The sequence below is a fragment of the Anas acuta genome, chromosome 1 (assembly GCF_963932015.1).
Source record: "Anas acuta chromosome 1, bAnaAcu1.1, whole genome shotgun sequence".
Classification (NCBI taxonomy): Eukaryota; Metazoa; Chordata; class Aves; order Anseriformes; family Anatidae; genus Anas; species Anas acuta.
Genome location: NC_088979.1, coordinates 134,939,717 through 134,961,756, shown reverse-complemented (window position 1 = coordinate 134,961,756; position 22,040 = coordinate 134,939,717). Strand labels below are relative to the sequence as shown.

Below are 22,040 nucleotides of genomic sequence, written 5' to 3'. Positions count from 1 at the left end.
CTGAGGAGCTATGAGGTTCAGTCAGGAGCCACAGCTCCTGGAGCTTGAAGGTACTCACCTAGGAAAAAGAATGCCAGGCTAACAGTCTAAGCAGACATGCACATGCTTATTCTTTTTCATCTGCCAAAACCTAAGTTATACTATACAGAGTGGAATAGCGTGAGAAGGGAGAGGGTGGGAAGGACAAGGGGAAGGCACATAACTGAGTATCCGCAGTCCTTTACACCCTTCCAACTGATGTTGAACATATAATTTGAACACTACCTAACCACAGTCTCAAATACTCACACAAAAAGTAATTAATCCAGGTCTCCAAATAGTTAAACCTCTGAGAAACATACAGAAACTTGCAACTACCTCTTGAAAGGAAAGCTCCTTTCCTTAAAATGGGGGCATCTCTTAGGTTCTGCTTTTGCAAGTTAGTTACAAGTCATGAAAGCAAAATGGAGAGAGATGGCTCCCCAAAATACAGGGGAATACTCACCGGTCCACAAGCCTTAAAGAATAAAACAGGCTGGAGAGCACTCACATCACCACTCTTGGTGTTTCTTTCTGCCCAGTGTGCTCATTTTCACAGAGCTTGTTACAAGTACTAAGCATGGAGTCCACCTGTATTGCAAATCCTGTTAGAACTTTGAACACTTAGCAATGCTGTTGAGTGCTGTAATAAGCAGATCTTCCTTGTAAGCCATAGGGGCAGAATTCAAAAAAAAGGACTGAAGTATCACAATGCCTAGATTTATAAGAATAAAATTTCCTTGTTATATGCTATTAGCTAAATTCCCTAGACAATATGTGGAAGAAATAGCATACAGTGTGGTAAGAAAAAAAAAATAATAAAAAGGATGTAAACCAGTCAGCAGAAATTACTGAGGAGTGAGATGTGATAAAATACATTGCTCTAAGTTCCACAAGGCTCAGAGTATCAACATCCTTCCTCTACATGCTGTTCCAGAGAATACAAATGCATTGATATTTTCATTAGAAAAAAAATATATAGGGATAAACAGTCCTTTCAGCTGCCTAAACACAAGCTTAGATTTCCCATGATTGAGGATAATAGAAGATCAGTATGGATTTCACCTCTTTTCTCTCTCAAGAGATTCCTTAGCATCTCCCCACACTTTTCTGCTGAAGATGTGCACCAGCTGCAGTAAACACACCACTGCCCAGCTTTTGCTTCAAACCATCTTCAGACAAAAGTACATTCCTCATGCTAGACGTATCTTGCAAGACTCTCTGCTACATAACTTTGGATCTCCTAACACTACTGTCAGGTAAACTATACTCTAGACTCTGAAGAGTAAAGGCCTCAGCTTTTGCTTTGTGAAATACCTTGATAAATGAAGGAGGATATGGATATGGATAAGAGGCAGCGTGGTAAGAAAAGACCTCAGTGGGTTAGCCATAAGCTATTCTTTTAGTTCTAATTCATGCCTGATACATCTTTACAAAATGTGTCCCTAAAAATATTAAGGGCAGAAATACTACAACCCTTTGCAACCTTTTTCCATACTTTGCTGTTCTTACAGAAACAGCAGTGGTGTTTATAAGACAGGAATCCAGCCACATCAGCCTAGGAGATGTTAATGAGTGGCCCATTAAAACCTTCATATGGCTGCACACTCCATATACCACGTATGTCTGGCAAACAAAGGAATGCAGCACACCACTAGTAACTTGCAGCAGGGCTACACAGAAGACACCTCTCATTCATGCAGTGTGCCTGGGAATGCAGGTGAGTCCAAAACAAGAGTCTCAGCTCCCCTTGCTAACTTCCTTTCTCTTGCTGTTGGCGATCAGGAGTTCCTTCAACATAAGACAGAGAATCATTAAGGTTGGCAAACACCTCCAAGATCATCTTGAAGACTGTCCAACCATCACCCTACTACACACATTATATTATGGCAAATGTATTTAGCAATCTCAGCACAGAACCCAGACCTAAATTTGTTATAAGGAACAGTCTCCAGTTACATACCAGCATGTTGCTTAACACACAGAACTGATTCCTGCTCCCAGGGGAACTTGCATTCAACAAGCCTAAGACTGCTAGAGAAAACAAAACAAAAAGCACGGGATCATCACATTCTTGTGCAGCAGGCTAAGCAGGAATCAGCAACAGCCTAAAGAATTAAATATCTAGCATAAAAATAATGATTATTATTTTTTAAATTTAGGTAAGATTTCCCTCATAGGTAACTCAGAACACAAAACAGGGTTGCTGAAGTACCTCTAAACATCCACAAGCCAGTACTCAGCAAACCTGTGGCATGTATGGTATCCTGAACCACTCAGTACCACTTGTGCTTCCAAGAGAAGCTGCCAGGACATTGGTAACAGCTTCCTCCAGACAAGGAGAAAAGAGCAAGGAAAATGGCAAGACAAAAGAACTGCCAGTGTTTACGGACAACTTGTTGCCAGAAGTTTATTTGGAATTGCTGAGGGTGTTGTTTTAGTTACCAGTGCGTGAACAGAGCTATATGAGAACACCCACCTAGGCAACCACCGCAGTCCTCCCTGCACTGCCACCCAGAGAGCAGCCGTGATGGACTGCAGTGCAGGACTTCAAACCCAACACATCAAAAAGGCATTTGCTGTCAGGCTGTTTAGACAAATAGACAAGCTGAGGAGGAGCCTTGAGGGTGTTTGCCAGGCGCACAGAACAGATTCCAGTTTTCATTTTAAGTCAACTAAGTTACTATCTGGCCATGAATTTAACTTCCTAAATGTTGGAACACATTTCCCTAATAGAATGCAATCATCATCATCAGGAAATAGTCTGTCACCTCAGAGAAACCCAAAACACTGACACAAGAAAAGGAAGCATAACCACACACCCAGTTAAGATAGAAGGCCCCATATACAGAGCTAGTTTCCAGCTAGATCCAAAGTTACAGCAAAGAGATGAGTTCAGGGATCATTGTTTTGGGTAGACAACCCAGGCACATTCCAAGAGCAGATTAATCACATCTTTACTAGTAATAACCATTTCACCACCTACTTTGTAGAGGACTCTGTATGATACCATTACTAGATACAGAGGAAATAGGCAACATTTAAAATATTTTTTTTCCAACGTCATTACCAATACTATCAAGAGGTAAGGAAGTTACCAGTCTTGATACAGACAGGCTGCCGTCTGGGCACCTCCTTCGTCTTCATCTCTGCCACTTACACACCAACTCTATGCCTGTATGTCCAGAAGCAAAAGCAACAAGGAGAAAATTCCCCTTGTCAGCCTGGATGCTCATTGAACTACTGTGCAGTATATCTCAAATAAAAGAAGACAATGGAAGTCATTTTTGCACAATGTGAAGAACTAGTGTCCAAAACAAGAATAACCTCCCTTCCCATACCTGTTTACTACTTGACCTTGTAGCTTTGCACTAAACCAAACAAAATACAACTTTAAAGTGGCCTTTTTCTGTAGAATCCATGGGCTACTGGAAGACTTTGGCTTTCAGATTTACCAAAAACCTCTCTCAATAAAGCACAGAAATAACTTGCTACAACATTCCCTTTTCAAAAAGACAAAAAAGCTAGATTCTGCAAATCTCTTAATAGACATACATATCACAGTAACATTAACTGGCCTGATGTCTAAGAGTATTTGGAAGTGACAAAATGCATATGTACTTTGAAATTAACATCTGACTTGCCTTGGCCAGCAGAAGCAGGAAGTCACTGCCTTTTTGGCAGCTTTTGTCGATCAGCAAGTCTCAAATGCTCACAATGCAACCAAGGTGATAAGAAGAACCATTAAATTAGGTTGGAGAGCAAACCAATCGCAAAATCCTGGACAACACGGTGGAGATGCAGCAAAGTTTTTATTCCTACTATCAAGCTCCCTGCATGTTATGTTTGCACTAGGTCTTGCTGACCTAGTACAAACTTGCTGACCTCAGTACAAAATAGGGATTACATCTGCATTTGGATGACTATCTCTTGAAAAGTTTCTTCTATATTGCTAACATGCATCAATACATCCTTTATATACACCCATCTATTTTGTTTAACCTAACACTGCACTGCTACCAGAAAGGTCTCAATCTTTCCTGAAGCTAGAGAGAGAAACTGGTGCCCTTTGAAAGAATGCAGTAAGCATTTTTTTTCTGTGGCACAAAGTTAAAACCTAAACACCCTTCTCAGAAGCTTTTGGGAAGTTTTGTAACAGTGCTTAAGTCCTTAGGGCAAGTGTCTTATTTCACCAAGAAAATTTGCATAGTTAAAAAACACAGTATTATTCCACATGCAAGAGATCCACTTTCCCCTGCAACTCAAAGAAGATGACTTATTTTATACACAGCTGGTTATGGCTCTATGCTATAAACAGACTGAGAATCAGGGACGCTGAACAGAGAGAAGTTCATTTTTTATGCAAATATCCCCAGGAAGCAGCGTAAAGGAAAGAAACAGCAGATCACATTTTGTTCTGTACCGCTTATGAAGTAGTCACTGAAAGGAATGCTTGACACAAAGGAGAATTCTGGTTGGAGGCTTCCTCTTTTTCACTCGGGAGATTTTATACTTGCTCCTCACTTAAAGTAAATAAATAAAAATTAATCAATTGTCAAACAGTGAAGTTCTTTGCTAGTATTTCTACCAGAAGACTTTTTGCACAGCCAACTACTCTGTACCCAGATCTGTAACAGTTACTGTAGAAAAACAGTCAGGCACGCAATTCCTAGGCGTAACTCCCTAAGAGTACCTTTTCCTCTCACTTCAGGTAGGATTGGGATTTGACTTTTGTCAATACAATGGCAAAATAACAGGCATCCACCATAGCTGTAACTCTAAGGTTCAGATTTTTCCAATGAAGCCAAGGAAAACCTCGTATGAAAGACGTAATGGACATGACACTGACAGTTTCTTACAAGTGAGGGCGTACAATTGCAGAGACCTCCAGTGTCACTGGTCACAGCAAAATCAACTCAAGACAGCTAGGAGAGACATGTACTTCAGCTTTTCAGTGCTTTGTCTTTTGAGAACATTCATTCTCTTTGTGATCATGTGCTTCCCCTACCCATTAATTTAACGATTAGGCTTCTTTTGAGACTTTAAAATAAAGCCCTTTGGCTTTGCCTAGCCAAGGAAAAACCAAAAAGAATAGTGAAGCATACAATGGCTACAAGTTCACGTTTTGAGCTCTCCAAGCTAGACGCTCATAAGACACAAGTTTCAGGATTTACTCCTAGAAGATCTCTTACTCCCATCTTTATCCATTCCAAGACCATAATGTTGTATGTGAAAAACAGAGATGAGACCAATCCCGAACAGAACAGGTTCTCAAGCAGGACTGTGGCCTCTCAAGACTTGGCTCAGGCTACACCGCTTTCTGTACCAAACACAAGCATCTCAGTCCTGTTATTCAAGGAATAGTGTATTTGAGGCTGAAAAACTGTTCACATGGGCCAACTCAATCTAACATGCAATACTCGTCAGCAGTCACCAGATGTCACCATATCTCAAGAGACACGGGGAAAGACATCAGCAGACCAAGCCTGCTAATGTCTTTTCTGCTTTTCTATTAACTGCTTTTTTTTTTTCTATTAACTGCTTTTCTATTTTCTGAAATAGAAAAGTTTCCTGTCATACACACACACCCCTTCAGGTCCACAGTAAGATCAGCAAAAGCATCTCAGTAACCTAGACAGCTGCCCATCAAGTAACGTAACGTATGCATATTTAGGAGTTAAAGGGCCTGGACTGGTGATCTGAGGCAGTGCCCTCTGGCTCCTCAACCACCCACCCAGGAATGCTGCCCCTGGAAGTGGTCACATCGCAGCCCTGCTTCCAAGGAATTCCATAGCTCTCATACAAGCCAGGTTCAGCCCACCACAGCTCAAGGCTGGGTAGAACTGACACTGTCATCAAACACTCACAAACACACAATAATCTCAGTGCCAGATCCTAACACATCTTGTAAGTTTGGAGTCTCAGATTAAAGCTTATTTATTACCTTTGTGAATCTGGGTTACAGCATTCACATTTCAAACTGCCAGTGATGAGATTTCAGTTCTGCCTTTTGTATGACGTGGGATGCATGCAAAGTGTGTTCTCACCAAAAGTAATGAAACTATCTGCTGCTGACACCCACACTGCAAGCCTCAAAAAAAAAACACCTTACAGTCAATTCTAAAACAGTAGTGAAAGTGTCAGGAGTAAATCAGATACAGATTCCTAAGACATCACCATCTGCAGAATCAAAAAATACATATACAAGCAACACACATTTTCCTTGGTCAACAGGAAGAGCAGTACCAGTCCTAGAAATATTCAGGGTTGCTTTTCTCCTATTCAGTGGTCTCCCCGTCTTTTAACCTCCTCCACTGGAAATGGTACTGCTAGTGCCACACAGATCTAGATCCCCATCCAGCAGTACCCAACACCAAATACTTGGCCCGCTGGGCTACCGTAGTACCCACAAGTACTAGTCCTGTTTCAAGTTGAAATAATTAAAATAAATAATAATAAAGAGTTTGTCTAAAAAGCGATGTTACATCATCTCTAGCAAAGCCTGAAGGACAAAGCAGCTGCCACACCTTCCCAGCTGCCATGTGTGAATTAGTAGCACTCGGACCAGTGGTGCCTAAACTCTTGTTTGTACAAGAACACTTCACTCCTTCCAGCAGCAGGAAAGGCTAAACATGCCAGCAGCTCCTCACTATAACAGCAGGCCTACAAGGCATGAATGAGCAAGCAATACAGCCAACATACATAATTCACAGTAAGACTCAAACTTAAATAAATAAATAAATAAATAAATATTGGTTCACTGAGTGTGAATACACAATGCAGCAGACACAAGTTTGATGACCCACACTGTTCCAGGAGGAGGAGGAGGCCAGGAGCAGGCTCAATTCATGCAGGCTGCTCCAGACATCTTCCTTCCCAAGGAACTTCAGGTAACAAGGAAGATGCTATGCACAGCCTCCAGGAAAAGGGTTAGACAGAGAAGAGTTACACAGAGCTAGGCCACAAAGCACATGAATGGTTTCTAGTAAACTGTAGGCTTGACAGCTGTGATTTAGATCTTCACTTCCCTTTGAATCAAACAGGGGGGACAAAGAATTGGTGCAGGGGAAGAAAAAAAAAAAAGCTGTGAGGAAAGGAGACAGACCAAGGGGAATTTAAAGGGTCCACTGATGTCATCAACATAGAGCTTAAGGACACTCCCCACATGAGCCTCACCTTTTATTCCCCTCTTCCAAAGCAAGAACGAGATCTGATCTAGACTGGAAACCCCAAGAATAAATCTTGACTTCAAGCAACTAAATCTGTACACACGTAGCTTTACTCCAAGATAGTAACATGGAGATGTTTTTCAGAGCAAGAGCAAAACTGGAGACTGTAGTCCACAGTACATCAGAATGCAACATAGCATCTCTCATCAACAGCCTTGCAAACCAGTAGCACTGGGAAAACTGTGAAGCTTAGAGCTGTTTTGCCTCCACAGTAGATGGCTCTACATCAGAGAACATTATTAGCACACTTCTAAACCAGTTCGCACTCCATATAGAAGATTATGAAACACCAAAAGAAGGCAAGGTTTGAGAAAAAGGGCAGGGGTGCAAAAAACACAGAAATGTGAATTTCAGTAGGAAGCTCAGTATGCTGCAGAGCACTTACTCTACTTGGCACAAAAAAAAGGGCCTTCAAAAATGGAGGAAAATCACTTACCTTTTAAAAGGGGCTGGAAAGTTGGAATTTCCTGCAGTTTTATGACATCTGGATCGTTGCTCACGTTCCGGGAGGATTGTGTTCCTGGGGCCACCACCACAATGTCATCCATTTTTGCTCGTTGCTTGGCTGGGGATGGAGATGCTAGAAGGATTGGAGGGTGGGGGAAGGAATGCACAAACAAATTAATACGCAGATTTCATCAGAATTTAACCCTAAAAGCACACTAACATGTTCAACAGAGAGCAAGCATGCTTTATACAGAATAAACACATCCCTGAGATAACTGACAACCCTCCCTCCTCCCCCTCTCCCCAGTAACATGTCACGTTCAACAAGGTTTTTCAGAACAAGGTAACGGTGCTGGTTAAGGACGTGTTGACTTCTTGCTCCAGCGACAACCCAAGGTGATTTCATTTCATCAATGAAAACTGAAGGCAAAAGCTGCCAGAAACTTTTCATCTGTCGGCACTCCACCGCAGTAAGGCTCTTTCACGTCCTTATATTTTGGGGAACGCTTCAGTCCAACAGCTTCACCTCGGAGACATTTGGGAGCCCCGTTTCCACGCCACACGCGTCCTGCTTTCACCCCCGGGCCTCCCCCCACACCGCCGACACCCCTCTGCCTTCGCCACGGGGCCGCCAGGCACCGCAGCGAGCGAGGAGGGCACCCGGGGCTGCCGCCCCCAGCAGCCGCTTCGCCTCTCGCCCCGGGGTCACGGTGGCAGGGCCCCCGGCTCCCCTTGGCCACCGACCTGATGCGCCGGGCTCGCCCGGGCGGCCCTCGGCCTCCGCGCTCTGCTCCGCTCCCATGGCGCACAACCGCGCTGACGACGAGCCCAGCCGAGCCGTGGCAAACCAAGGCGAGCCGAGGCGAGCCGAGCCGCGCTCGGCCTCCTCCACCCCTCCGCCCTGCAGTGCGGGGGCCGTCGCTACCGCCCGGGCTTCCTGCCGCCTGCGCCCGAGTCAGGGCAGGCCCCGCCCGACGCCCCAGTCAGGCGGAGCTCCGCTTAAAGGCACCGGCAGGGCCGGGAGACGGGTTGCCCGACGCCCCCCCGGGGTCTCCTTTAATTGAGGGGATTCATTTCCCTGGTCGTGTAGTGGGAAGTAAACCCGCCAAACCCCCCAGCGTTACGGTCTGTACCCCAGTGGGGCCGGTAAAAATGCACGCTCCGCGGGGTCGCACTGCTCTCCTATGGCTGTGTGTGTGTGTTTTTGCGGGAAACAGCACCGCCTTTTGAAAATAAAGCGTGTTTGTCCATGGTAACTCGCTAGACAGTAACACACAGGAAGCAGCCGGCACTAACCGTGTTTATCATGAGCAGGAATGAGATAAAAACAGCCCAGACTGAAAGGTCATGGGTGATTCAGGTTAAGCAGAAAAGTAGAAAGGAGAAGAAAATGTACTTCACACTCATTGCGTTCATATCTGACAATCAAATCGGCCACATGATTGTATCTGACAGATTTGCCAATAAACATAAAAAGTGCCGGGATGTGCTAACTCCTGAACAAGCCCATTCTCCGCTCATGTATGACAGCCAGCATCTGTGAAAGCTCTGTCCTGAACTCAGTTCAGCATTCTCTCTTCTGGCTGCTTTTACTTATTCCCACCAAGATTTAATTTAACACAAAAACAATCCTCCTATCTTGCAGGAACTGCACCTCACAGCTGTTACTAAGACGGAGGCTGTAGGTGAAAACCTCAGTCCTGCACCAGTTCTTGCAGCTGCAGGCTGTGCCACATGGGTTTGTAAACCAATAACAGGCCGACCTTTTGACTACCTCAACAACTGCTTAGTTCCTGCCAGAATAACAAACAAATAGGTTCAAAGAAATGTAACTATTCTGCAAGGAAGAACAAACTATTGTTGGAAAGTTAAGTAGAGAAAGTTGAGCTCTGAATCTGGAGTATTCATACATTATTAAAATCACCTGTGAGCAGCCTCAGTGGCACTTAAAGAAGAACGTGGAGTGTTCAGACATAAATTGTCTGTAGGTCTGCAATCTAACCAGTGCTTGCCATAAAGACATCATATGTTAGCCATCAGTCTCAAACAAATTTTAAAATTAGCTCCACTGGATCAGCACATTTAACTTTAGTTAGCTTCATTTACCACTTCTACTTAGCAGAGTTCAAAATAGTTTGTGAAGTACACTTTCCAGCTACTCTGTGAAAGTGTTTTCATTTATTATTATAAAAATGTGAATGTGCAGTGTACCGACACCCCTGGAAATGTTTAATTTACCTATCAACCATTGTACATGTCTGCCACATGAAGTCTTATAATTGAAAACACTATGACAAAAAAGTGTATTTTTAATGTGGCGGTTGCGGTAGTGAATTCTTTATTTTGTCTCTAATGTGGACATAACACAATCCCTCTGTAGTAGTAACAAAGTCAATGTACCTGAAACTACTCAGAGTATACAGCTGCATACATCTATATTAGTATATATATATATGAGGGTTGTGTGATGATGACACCTGCAGCGTGCTGCTTCAGCCTGCAGTACCAATCGGGAGGGCACAGTCCCCTGAGCCTCGTTGCTGCCATGGAGCGTTAGGAAACGTGACTGGGTCCGAGTCGCACTCTTACACTATCAGAGAGTGGCTTACAATGACTAATTTGGGAACTATTATATATTTAGTGAATGTGAGTGTGAATACCCACAAATATATGTATATGTATACCTGCAGTTGTTCCTATCTGCATCCAGGTGTTTAGTCCTATAGGACTCCTTGTTTTCGTTATTTTACTCTAACCATTGCAGTGTAAAGTAATCTGCCCTTCGATATCTCTTCATGTAATGGACCACCCCTACGAAGGACATTTATTTTAGTTGCAGAAATAACTATGTTATTCTAAGTATGATGCAGGATGAGATAGCTGAAAAAGAAGGACTATATCGTACTGCCTCTTTGCCGCGTTCCTTACTCTCCGGGCCACTTAACTACACGCTATCCAAAGCTAACTACCTACCTACAAATAAAAGGAGGAGCTGAAAACGCCCAAAGGAAAAGCGTGAGCTAGGCAAGATGGGGCGGGGGGAAAGGCGGCGGCCCCCGGCCGGCCCTCGTCCCTCCTCCCGGCCCTGGGGCCCCGTGGGGCGGCCATGTCGGCGGGCATCGGCCTCCGGCTCCTGCTCCTCGCCTGCCTGGCGCCCCGGCCGGCCCTCGGCCAGGGCTGCTCGGCGGAAAAAGAGGAGAACGCCATCGTCGACATCAGCTTCGCCCTCCCCGCAGGCATCAGGGGAGCGGAGCCGGTGTACGCGTCGGCTCCGGAGGCGTGTATGCGGGCTTGCTGCCTGGGAAAAGGGCTGCCAGGTAAGGGACCCCCTCTGCCTTTCTCTGTTACTGCTTGTGAGCAGCTAGGGAATTACTTTGCTGTCCTGCCTGGCTTCACGTGATAGTAGATTGCTGATACCAGAGTGCTCAGGAAAAATAACTGCAGTCCAGGAACGGAGGTCGTTTTACGTGCTGCAACCACGCAGGCTCCCCAAAGCCAAGCATCATCACGATTCAGCAGACACCCTGCGAAGTAACCATCAGTTTGTACTACGTTCATTATAGCCAAAAATGAGAGTGCTTATGCTCCTCTGAAACTGTTGTTTGTTTGTTTGTTTTTCCATCAGGCTTTTAGAGTGGTATGAGGCACAGCAGCAAGTAGAAAAGAAGCCAGTTGAAAGTGCCCCCAATAGGATGGGAGCTGTGTATATCCACGAGTATACTGGGGAGGGAGGTTTTCAGATTTATCACGATTCGTAAGCAAAAACTTGTTACGTAAAGTGGTGCCAACGTGGTATGTGTGAAGGGAGAATGAGAGATTAGACTCATTGTTTCCTCATGTTCCTCTGCACAGGAAGAGGAAGGTGTGACGTTTCACATGTTGGCCTTTGGCCATTCTTTTCCAGTCTTGAGTTGTTTTTCTTATAGGAATATTATATGTTATAGTTTTCCTTTAGTGATGTTACATTTTAGTAGTTTTCCTTCTCAACACATGAGGAAAACTTAATTTAACTAACTAGAACTTATTATTAAGATGCTATAAAGGTTCTTGCTGCTGAAATACATATATATTGTTTTGCAGGAGACAAGAAGTGTAACTTCATGATCTTTGATGCTCGAGGGACAAAGACACATCCAAACTGCTACCTGTTTTACTGCCCAAGCACAGAGGCCTGTCCAATGAAACCTGCAGCAGGATTTGTTAGCTACAAAATAGCTCGAGGTAAATAATAGGAAAAGACACTGCTCCCCACACTAGATTGCCTTTGCCTCAGTGTCTTTTCAGTAGTGACTGGGTAATGTTTGGGGGTTGTATTTTCAGTAAAATTTTCTAAACAAAGCATTCTAATTTTACAACGTCATTCTTTGCTCTGTAGGAGATGGATAGGCAAGTGTTTGGTGCGCACCTGTGTGAGCCCAACTTCCTGGCTGGAATAACAACCCAACCATTATGAAATTCCTTCACATTAGGTTCATAATTCTTAATAGTTTTCCTTCGCTTAAAACAAAAAGGCTTCTTCCATCTTGATGTATTCTAGTCAAGGACAATTTCCTGTACATAATGCTGAGGAGTATTGCTGAAAGCAATAGAAATATGATGCCCTTGTAGCTGTCTGTGTATTCAAAGGATTCAGGCAACACTGATGAGTACCATATAGATGCAAGTAGAAACAGCAAGCAAATATTAGGCAAGCCTCAGAGCACCACTGTGATGTTAGTGAGTAATTGGCGATAGTAATCATTATTTTCTGTTTTCAGTTAGGGAACCTGAAGCACAGATGCAAACTGATCAAAATCAAAGCTTTATGGCATGTGGGCTGTACGCTCACAAATTTCTCATTATCTGTCACGTGCTATGAGATTTTTAATAGCAAGTCTTACTTGTAGACTGGCATTGACTTGCACCAGACCAGTCTGAATAGCTCAGATAAGAAGCTGATAATTAGACTGTCCTCCTGCCAAGAGTTCACAATGTGGTTTCAGTGTGGCTTCTTGAGAGAGCAGAAACTTATTATTGCAAGAGTCTGAACTTTTACTGAAAAAGAGAACTTTTTCCACAAGAAACTATAAAGGGAGCAACAGCAGGATATGTAGCAAGATTATTCACATAATATTACCAAATACTTTTGTGTGGGCACAGTCACACAGGAACTGGGCAAAAATGGTGTGCAACAAATGGATTGCATGTAAAATTATCACTACAACCATATTTATTGCTCTGGCTCTTTCTACCCTAGAAGAACACATGGAATGCAAAGAAACAAGGCATGTAATTGTGCTTGTGCTTTTGTCCTGCATATAGGTGTAATGCTCATTTAATGTTGACTAAAAAGATGCTGTTAGCTTATTTACCTTAGGTCCCTAGTAAGCTTTCAGATGTAGCACCTGAGTGGTGTTCTTAATGACAAACATTTAAAGATTTGGTTTTTAAAATGAGAATCTCCAGGTGGTTACACCAAAACAGGAACTAAAAGGGGTGAAATACTTTGTTGCTAATAAATAACTTCAAATACTGAAGTAGTGTTAATAGTAAAGTTTTCCTTTTTCTTCTTTTAAAATATTCCTGCAACTTGTTAACTCATGGAAACAGCTTGTAACTTGGGAAGTAAAACATTTCCTGATTCCAGTTGCAAAGAGCTAGTGCTGGAGGTGGGGGGGAAAATCTGGTTTCTGCTGTTCATGTACTTTTGCGGAGCTGTCTTTTTCCACTCTGCTGAGATAGCCAAGCAACACCCGTAGATTCTATCAGAAGTCTGCTCAGGAGGTGTTTATTTTGTTTTTAAGATTGACACCTAAGGTTTGTTTTCTAATACGGTTTACTGGCTTTGAGATGTCATCAGGACCACTGTGTTTTTTTTTTTCAATCTCTTTTTAAAGGTTGACTTATATAGTGCCCTTGTTCTTTCTTACCAACACGTGTATCTGTGCTAGCACCACAGCTGTACCTAATACAACATTTGTTGGCAATTGCGTTTGGGAGCTTGTAGTCTAAAATGGAGACAGAGAAAGTGTTTGATTCTGAATCTGTGGAGTGGAATTAGTTAACACAAGCAGTTAGATTAATTAATCTGAGTGCTGTAGAATAGCAATGATACTTAACTCCTGTACAGGACTCTGAGCTTAGCTTCCCCATGCTGCCCTCACACTTGGTCTTTTGAATGCTGCGTGAATGCTCCGTGCTTTCCTAGCTGTTGTCCAGGTGAGCGAACTGAAGATCACACAGCATGCTGCAAGTACTTTGTAGTTGTCACACTACATCAATTTATTTAAGCTTATGGATGAAGCCATGGAAGTGCATTGGGAACGGGGAAAAAAGGAGTTGTTGGCTTGCTCAGTGGTTGTGACAGGCCATTTCCTCACTGGTGGGAAAATGTGTTCAGAACTGCAGACACAGCTGAGAGTCATTTCAGTTTCTTATTTTGTAATGCCTGAATATTTTGTTATTTAAAGCCACTTTCTAAGAAAAAATATTTTTGTTGTTGTTTGTTTTCTTCCTGTAAGTCAGACCTTGTGGTTGGAGTCTATTATCTCTGTTTAGAATTTTACTTTGCTAACAAACTGGCGCCCAACTAGAAGGTTAGGATAAAAATGGATATCTATGGTTCAAAATGCTGTACTCTTATTTAAAGCACTGCCATTTGTGGAGGGGGTGTTTCATTTTGTTTTTCCACTTTGTTTTTTGGAGGAGTCTTACAACAGCAGCTGATTAGGCTTCTGTGTATGTATAATAAAATTGAAATAAATCCATCCATCTAGATACGAGTTCCTATTTGAGAAGCAAGTGACAATGAGAATATCATGGACTTTTTTATTATTGTTATTATTTATTTCAATTCCAGTGCAGTTAATAAATGTCTTTGTTTCTGTAAAAGACAAGAGTGTGAGTCTGAACTATAGGGAGAGCACATTCCCTCTTAAACATTCTCGGAGGCTGCTGAATGATGACAATGAAGACATGACCTGTGCCAGTTAGCCAGTCCTTCTAAGAATTCATGCTTGCCCAAAGTCTCTCTTTCGTATCTGTGTAGAACCAGATAACAGCTAAGATTATCAATTGTGTTGAATTTCTGTTACAGAAAGCTGTTGTCCTGCTTCCAAATTCCATTAACTGATGTTCCTCCACCTGGGTTGAAAGCAAGATACATTGACTGCTGGAGAAATAGTAACGTGCAGTCTACTTCAGATACCTCAGACTCTTAGAGCAGTGTCTTTCTTCTAGCATGGCAACAGGAACCCAAGTCTTTCCTACAGATCAGTAGGTGTACAGTTTGGGGGTGGAGGCTGGGGAGAGGAAGTGGAGGAGTGGACATTTGGAGATCTGATATCAACAATTTTCTTTAACTGCTTGTTCCTTAGCACGGAGTAGTATGGTTGGGACTCCTATAACTCTCTAACAGGGCAAATTGGACTAGTAAACTCTTGAAATATAGCTGGATTTATACAGAAAAGTATATTTTACTTTGATTCTGGAAAAATAGAATTCACTGTCATTACCATACATTTAGAGAACTTGTGCAACGTTCCACAGAATCATAGAATCATTTAGGTTAGAAAAGACCTCAAAGGTCATAAAGTCCAACCATTAATTTGTTTGTAATCTCTCGGCAAGATACTAGAATCTTTATTTTATTTTTTTTTTGTGGCAGTGTTCATTTAACAAGTTTGCTATGTGAGAAGCATTCAATCTTATATTCCCCGTTGGCCATGTACTTTGATCAGAAATGTATTTGGCAAAGTGAATAAGCCTGAATTGGTGCTCTGCAGGTCTTATGACAGAATTTAAAAGTTACTGCATGTTTTAAAGAAAAGATTTTGGTGCTTCAGTTTGATTAGTCATTACTTTCTGGAGCTCCCTGGTATATCTCTTACTATGAAATATAAGTAACTAGAATAAGCCTGTGGTAATCACAAATAGATTCTGTCATTAAATACTGATATTTCATTTCTGTTTCCAGACACGTATGCCCAGGAGGACACTTCCCTCAAAAATGAGGACTTTCATTTGAATGAATACTCTTTGCCATTGGATGCTGGAGCCTATATTTCTCACAGTCTGACTAGCCATCAGAATCATACCACTGCTTTGCAGCAATCTGTCTTTCATCAAGCATCTGAACTCCCAAACCACGTGGATAAACATTTAGACAATATTGAATTTCATACAGTTTTTCCTGAATCACAAATGGCCAACAATCTTGAGAGCTTAGACCCCATCCCAAAGCAGAAAGAAATTAATCTGCCACCAAATATGTCTTCTAATGTTCAAACTGGAAACCCCTCTGCTTTGTTCCCCAGCACTCAGTCTGGTGTTCCTGGACCCAGCAGTACTACCATGTCTCCTCTGCCTACAGGTGTTACCAGAGTAGAATCTCATACAACTTCTCCACCTCCCGATGGTGCTAAATCTAGTGCTGTTACCATAAGGGCTACCTTCATGCATACTGCAACTGCTAGAGTTGAACATGGTGTCTCTGCCGCCAGCACTGCTGTTACTCATGTTCCTTTTTCCAATCCCACAATTTCTGCTTCTACTTCCACAACCAAGCGGGTGACCTCAAATTCCAGCCTAGCTACTGCCACATCAAGGCGCAGAACTTCAGCCATCCCTCCTGAGCCAACGCTTGTCTCTTCCAATGATACCAGCCACGTTACCCTCCTCTCTTTTTCAGACTTTGTCCCATCTACTAGTGGTTCTCCCTTAGCTTCCCAAAACAACCATCAGGATTATGACCCATCTGATTCAGAAAGTTACCTGTCAGAGAGTGCACTAAGAAGGAAAGGTGTCCTTCAGCTAGAAGACAAAAACAAACTTGTAGCAGCTTTGCTTTTTGGGGTGATATTCTTGCTACTAGTTATTACATTCATGGGGAAGAAAATGCATGAATCTCTTCAGAAGAGACATTATACCAGGCTGGATTACTTGATCAATGGAATGTATGCTGATGTATGATGGGGGAAGGGGAATAGATTTTTAGGAGCATTTCTCATCTTTGAGAGAACTACTTTGAGACTGTATAGGAAATATTTAAGTCTTAGAAGAGGATGTATTCTTTTTTTGGTCACTAATGGGAAAGCAGCAGATGGGTTTGGTGGGGAGAGAACTGCCATATTTATGCTGAAATATAATGTCTATAATTTGATTTATTACTAAATTCTAAAAATAAACACTCAAGTCCAAATTAAGCAAAAAGGTTCTTACGTTTAAGGAGAAAAAAAAAATTCATGAGTACGTTCTGTGACTAGAATAACATAAGTAAACCTAGTAAACCTAATAAAATGAGTATCTGTCCAGTGCATGAGCATTTTCAAATCTATTTGCCCCCAGTTTATTTTATTAATGTGTTACAGTTGCACAACACCAGACAATTGCGTATCTGACATCCCATTTATTGTATCTGGGCCTTAAAGGAGTACTTGGTAGCAGAGTTTTGCATCCAAATGGTTTTAAGTACAGAGTAAAAATTGTAGTATATTTAACTTTCCTTAGCTGCATTTAGTTTATTGATGCGTATCCTGACTGCTTTTGTCTGCATACATCACAAGCTATCCTTAAAACTGCATGCTGCAAATTTGAGTTTGCCTTTTCCAAAGAGATCACCACCCTCCAGCACGCTGAGTTTTTTGCAGCATGTGTCAAAAAATCTTATCATATAAAATAAATTGGAAAAAGGCAAGGGATAAGCTTAATGTATGCACAGGAAAGAATCTGTTCTGATATACCTAAGCCCATAACAGCTGAGATTCAATGTCTGATTTTAGAGCAGATGGAAACTTGTGGGGGAACTGAGCAAAGACAACAGCTGGATTATTGGCAGAAGATACAGAAAAGGTGTGGTCTCCCGTTTCTGAACATCTACAGAGATTGAAGGTAACTAAGAGAGTTCTAAAGGAAAACTATGTTGTACAACCTCAATGATGTTTCCTATAGTCACAGAAACAGATGAACAAGCTTGCATTATTTTTCTGCTTCTAGCATTTTACTTCCCTAACCAGGCTAGTGGCTCTCAAAAGAGCTGTTTGCAACACAGCCGGACTTTCTGTCCCTCTTGAACTTGTAGAGCTCTCACTGCTCTCAAAGTACACCTTTTTTTTACTTCTGGGGTCATATTTATATGACTGCTAATAAGCACAGCTAATCTATATTTCCTTGCCTCTGGAACAAGAGACAAGTGGGTATCTGTGCACATCTGATGTGTGCTACACAACCTCCAGTTCATATTATTCACTGCACTCACCCCCCCCTCCCCATCTAAATCTGTTGTTAGAATGAAACGCTAGATATCAAAGTATCTGTGTGGCAGGCAGCATAACTACAAATATCAAGATAGAGAGGGAAGGGTGCCTCCTGAATACAAGGAAATAAATCTACTACAAAATATGAAAAGTGACTCACGTCCAAGAGGTTCTTAGATCTGTCAAGTTTAGTGCAGTGGGAAGCAGGCAAGATCCAAAAATGCCCTTAAGGCAAGTTTTCTGAAAGCTCTAACAATAACTTTATGCAGAAAATTCTCTGAAATTTCTGTTATTCAAAGATCAAAGACAAGTCAGTGCTCCTTATGTCAAGAAGTTGAATTCTTACTATATGGAGGTTGCACATTGCTTTGTAGGTACAAAAACATCAGTCTTCTGCATTGCTTACGTTTGATAATACCTAAGTTAAAAAAAAAATCTGGATAACCTCTTAAAAGTGAACAAATTTTCAAAAGTATCTCAAGTTCATCGGCTTGTCTGTTGACTATGGTTTGTTTAACTTCAGTTTCTTTGCTTTATTTATTTATTTATTTTTGTTAGGTATTTTCAAAGGTTTGTGATCAAGGAACATGATGAGGAGGAAAAACATTTCTGGGAAATAAGTTAGTAAAATGGTAAGTACTAGGCTCAGTTGTGGTATGGAAAATGTAGGCACAGATCTGAGGTTAAGTTTTCTCTAAAAAGAATTACAACGTAGTGAGAAGCCTTCTACATTGCCTATGACATCACAACAACTTATTACAGGAGAGGTATTGAGAACGACCCCTGAATCTTCACTGTGCATTTCGGCTGTAATAGCTAATTTGTTGGAGGGGGAGATGTTTGGCAGTAATTGATGCAGTACAGTACAGCAGAGATAGATTCAAGAGAAGGCAGGCAGACATATCTTGGGGTCATTCAGAGCACTAGACCTGAATTTGGCTAATATCATCAGAAACATTGCCCTCCAACCCAAGCAGCCAACGTATATCAAGCACTTTGAATGGCAGAAGCAAAGCAGTGAGCTGCATGTGTAGCGTGACTAATGCAGTGAGAAAGCAGAGCAAAACAAACAATCTTAAGTATTCTTACAGAAAAACAAACAAGAAAAATAAAAAATAAAAAAAAGCTTGAGAAAAGTATGTTCTAGGTAGGTGTACCAAAACACTTCATTTTATTTTGTGTTTGCCACTCATTTGTCTTGGATTAAGACCAAACAGGGAATTGCTAGGTGATCTGCCTGGATCATTCCGTTGCGGATTTTTCAAGCTGTGTTTGAGCACTAGAGGGCAACAACAGCTTATTAACTAGAATTGGCAAATTTGAGGATGCCGGTTTAAAAATGTTTTAACTATATCGTTTTTTAACTTTCCAATCAAAGGCTATTTCATTGCATAAGTGTTTCATAAGAAAACTATTTTGTTTATGGGAAGGTTCTTGGTGGAGAATTATATATACACACTTTTTAAACTTCTTATTACATCATATAGCAGTAGTGAACTATTGACATTGTCAGTTAATAGAGCAAGAGAGAGATTTCCCATAATCATTCTTTCAGCTGTGATGATTATATGCATTTTTGAGCTTATTTATTTGTGTTGGTAATGCTGCTGTGTTATGAAAGAGAAAGGAGTGAGTTGGACTAATTGTAAAACTTCACCCAATTTCTTATGCTTTTCAACACTGCTTATTTAAAATTTCTGTGCACTCTTTTTCCATTGACGGCTCCTATGATCTTAAAAGTGCACCATTCTCCCTGATATGAAATGATCATGCAGCAACGAGTTTTTGCAGATGGTTTAGAAACTAAACAGATCTACTTGTAGTAGGGAGAAAATAAGGGGTAATCTTCCCACCCTGGCAATAAACAATAGCGCCTTACTTAAAACATAAAAATAAAACTGGAATCATGTAACATGATCATCAATCAGTGTGATATGAAGACTAACTTGGGGTGGCTCTTTCTGAATGCAACCAGTTATGTTAGTGCAGAAGACCAAAAGCTGACTGACTTTAACCACCTGGAAAGTGTCATAAATGCTTTAGCTGCTTGTTTCATGTAGAGATTTTACAGTGCTGAGCAACCATGAGATGTGTAAACACAGACTGACATGAACAAAACTGCTTTGTGGTGTTATACACTAAAGCAAATAGAAAACACAAAATTTATAGCCACTGCAAACAATCATAAAGAAATAACAAGCTAAATTGCAGATCTATTTGAGATGGATGAGAAAAGCACACCGTCACTACCTTAAGGGGCTGCAAACTCCTAACAGCCTGTTTTCTCCAAATAGTGCTTTGGTTTATTGTAATTCCTGTAGGAGTAAGAAATGTTTATGCATAGGATTCTTTTGAGTAAATTACTGACCAACCAACTATTAACAAGCGATTACTAACTAACCAGCTAAATCAAGTGGACTTGAATCTGAGGATACCATTAGATAACAGCTTACACCCAGTGCCCCACACTCTGTGCTGCTACACACACCTGATAGATACATGGTGATAGTTCAAAGTACCATTACCACAGCCAACAGTCTCCACCTACTACCCTTTATAGCAGAGGTCCAGTTTGTGCTCTGGCACACTCAAAATTGGCCCAGGTTGCTGGGCACTTCCATTACTTGTTCCCATCCTCTTGATGGATAGATTCCCTGAAGTATTGGGATATATTGAAAATTTTTCTTCATCTTCAGGAAGCCTACATACGCTGAATCTCACAGTCTAAATTTGCTTTCTTCCCTGGGTCTCTATACTTGAGGATATCAAAATACAAAGCATACAACTGCTGCTCTTTTTTCTCTTTGTGCTTGGTAGATATTATAAGCAATGAATAAATGCATTTTTAAGTTTCAGTATGACTATGCTTGATCACTGTTTTTTTGCCTATCACCTTACTTCAAGGCCAGGAAAATCTGAGGGTTTTGCATTAAGTTTTCTGTCCTTTCATTGTCTCATGTGCCAGAAAGAGTTTGAATATACCATGTCTGGGATGTTCTTATCAATCTTCATCTTGTTTTGCATTGTTTTTAAAAGAAAATAAATATTTCCAACCTACTGACAACAGAAGAAATACCCAGGACTAGTCATCAGGTAATCTCTGCACTCTTAAGTAGTGTACAGATTCTTTTCTCAAAGAAATTTAACAGGCAGGTAACATCCAGAACAATTTCAAGATGTTATAGGATAGACTGGCTAAACCATAGACCTGTTTTGACACATTTGTTCCTTTGAGATGTCACTCTGAAGAACACAAAGGTGTTTCTTCAAAATGCTAGGATGGTGAGGGCAGCTACATGCTCTTTTTAACATGTTTTATTGGTAATGCATGGAGTGCATAACTTTTTGTTACAGGCGTGAGTTTGGACTCATTCTTTATTTTTATTTTATTTTATTTTATTTTATTTTATTTTATTTTATTTTATTTTATTTTATTTATTGCACAGAAGCCTCTGGAGGTAGCTTAAACTTCATGAAGAGGCTGTCTGTCTACAGGGATGGACTGCATTTTGCAGAGGCAATTTGGTACCTGCCACATCAGAGCAGCAGCTGAATTTCATAGAGTTCTGGCTGAACATTCGAAAGCCACAGGGAGCAGCACTGGGTTTTCTCTGTGCCCCCTACTTATAACAAAAGAATGATGTGATCACTGGTTTTTAGGCTTTGACATTGTGACTTTTGTAGCTCTTCTCAAGAACAAATTGAAAATTTGTACAAAGTTCAAATCTTTATTCTTGTACTAGGAAGATGGTAGAGAAATGCTATGATACAGACTACCTATAGGCTTGCCTGCTGTTTAGTTAGTTTCTGAGTAAGTTTTTCTGTTTGGTTCTATGAAAGAACCTTTTTTTCCCTACTCCTAAATCCCAGTTCCACTGACACTACTGAAATTCTCCTGTGTAGTAGTCCAAGCAAGTCATGAATGAGATGATCTCTGTACTTCAGTGGCCATGCACTGCACTGTCTTTGTGCACGCAATTCCCATTTATTAATGTGGGAGGTCCTCCTGCACATTGTTTATGGCTTTAAGTCAAGTCTTCCCACTTAGTGGCTCATAACTTTCCAGAACAATTCCCTTACAGGATGACATGACTTCTCAGCCCAGAGGTAAAAG

At 41.4% G+C, this 22,040-nt stretch overlaps 2 protein-coding genes across 4 annotated transcripts in view; one reads left to right on the top strand and one right to left on the bottom strand.

Annotated features, from left to right (window-relative positions):
- BORCS5 (BLOC-1 related complex subunit 5) overlaps window positions 1–22,040 on the bottom strand; it is a 97,553-nt gene that overhangs the window by 66,515 nt on the left and 8,998 nt on the right. For 2 of the 3 annotated variants that reach the window (XM_068658621.1, XM_068658632.1), the window contains exon 3: window positions 7,684–7,827. In XM_068658621.1, the coding sequence (XP_068514722.1) occupies window positions 7,684–7,795 (112 nt within the window). In that variant the 5' untranslated portion in view covers window positions 7,796–7,827. Of the gene's footprint in view, window positions 1–7,683; window positions 7,828–8,438; window positions 8,681–22,040 lie in introns of those variants that run through there. The other variant, XM_068658602.1, reaches the window with a different exon arrangement.
- On the top strand, window positions 10,708–17,175 carry MANSC1 (MANSC domain containing 1). Its single transcript, XM_068658595.1, has 3 exons — window positions 10,708–11,011; window positions 11,775–11,915; window positions 15,649–17,175. The coding sequence occupies exons 1-3, from the start codon at window positions 10,801–10,803 to the stop codon at window positions 16,641–16,643; spliced, it is 1,347 nt and encodes a 448-aa protein (XP_068514696.1). The 5' UTR covers window positions 10,708–10,800; the 3' UTR covers window positions 16,644–17,175.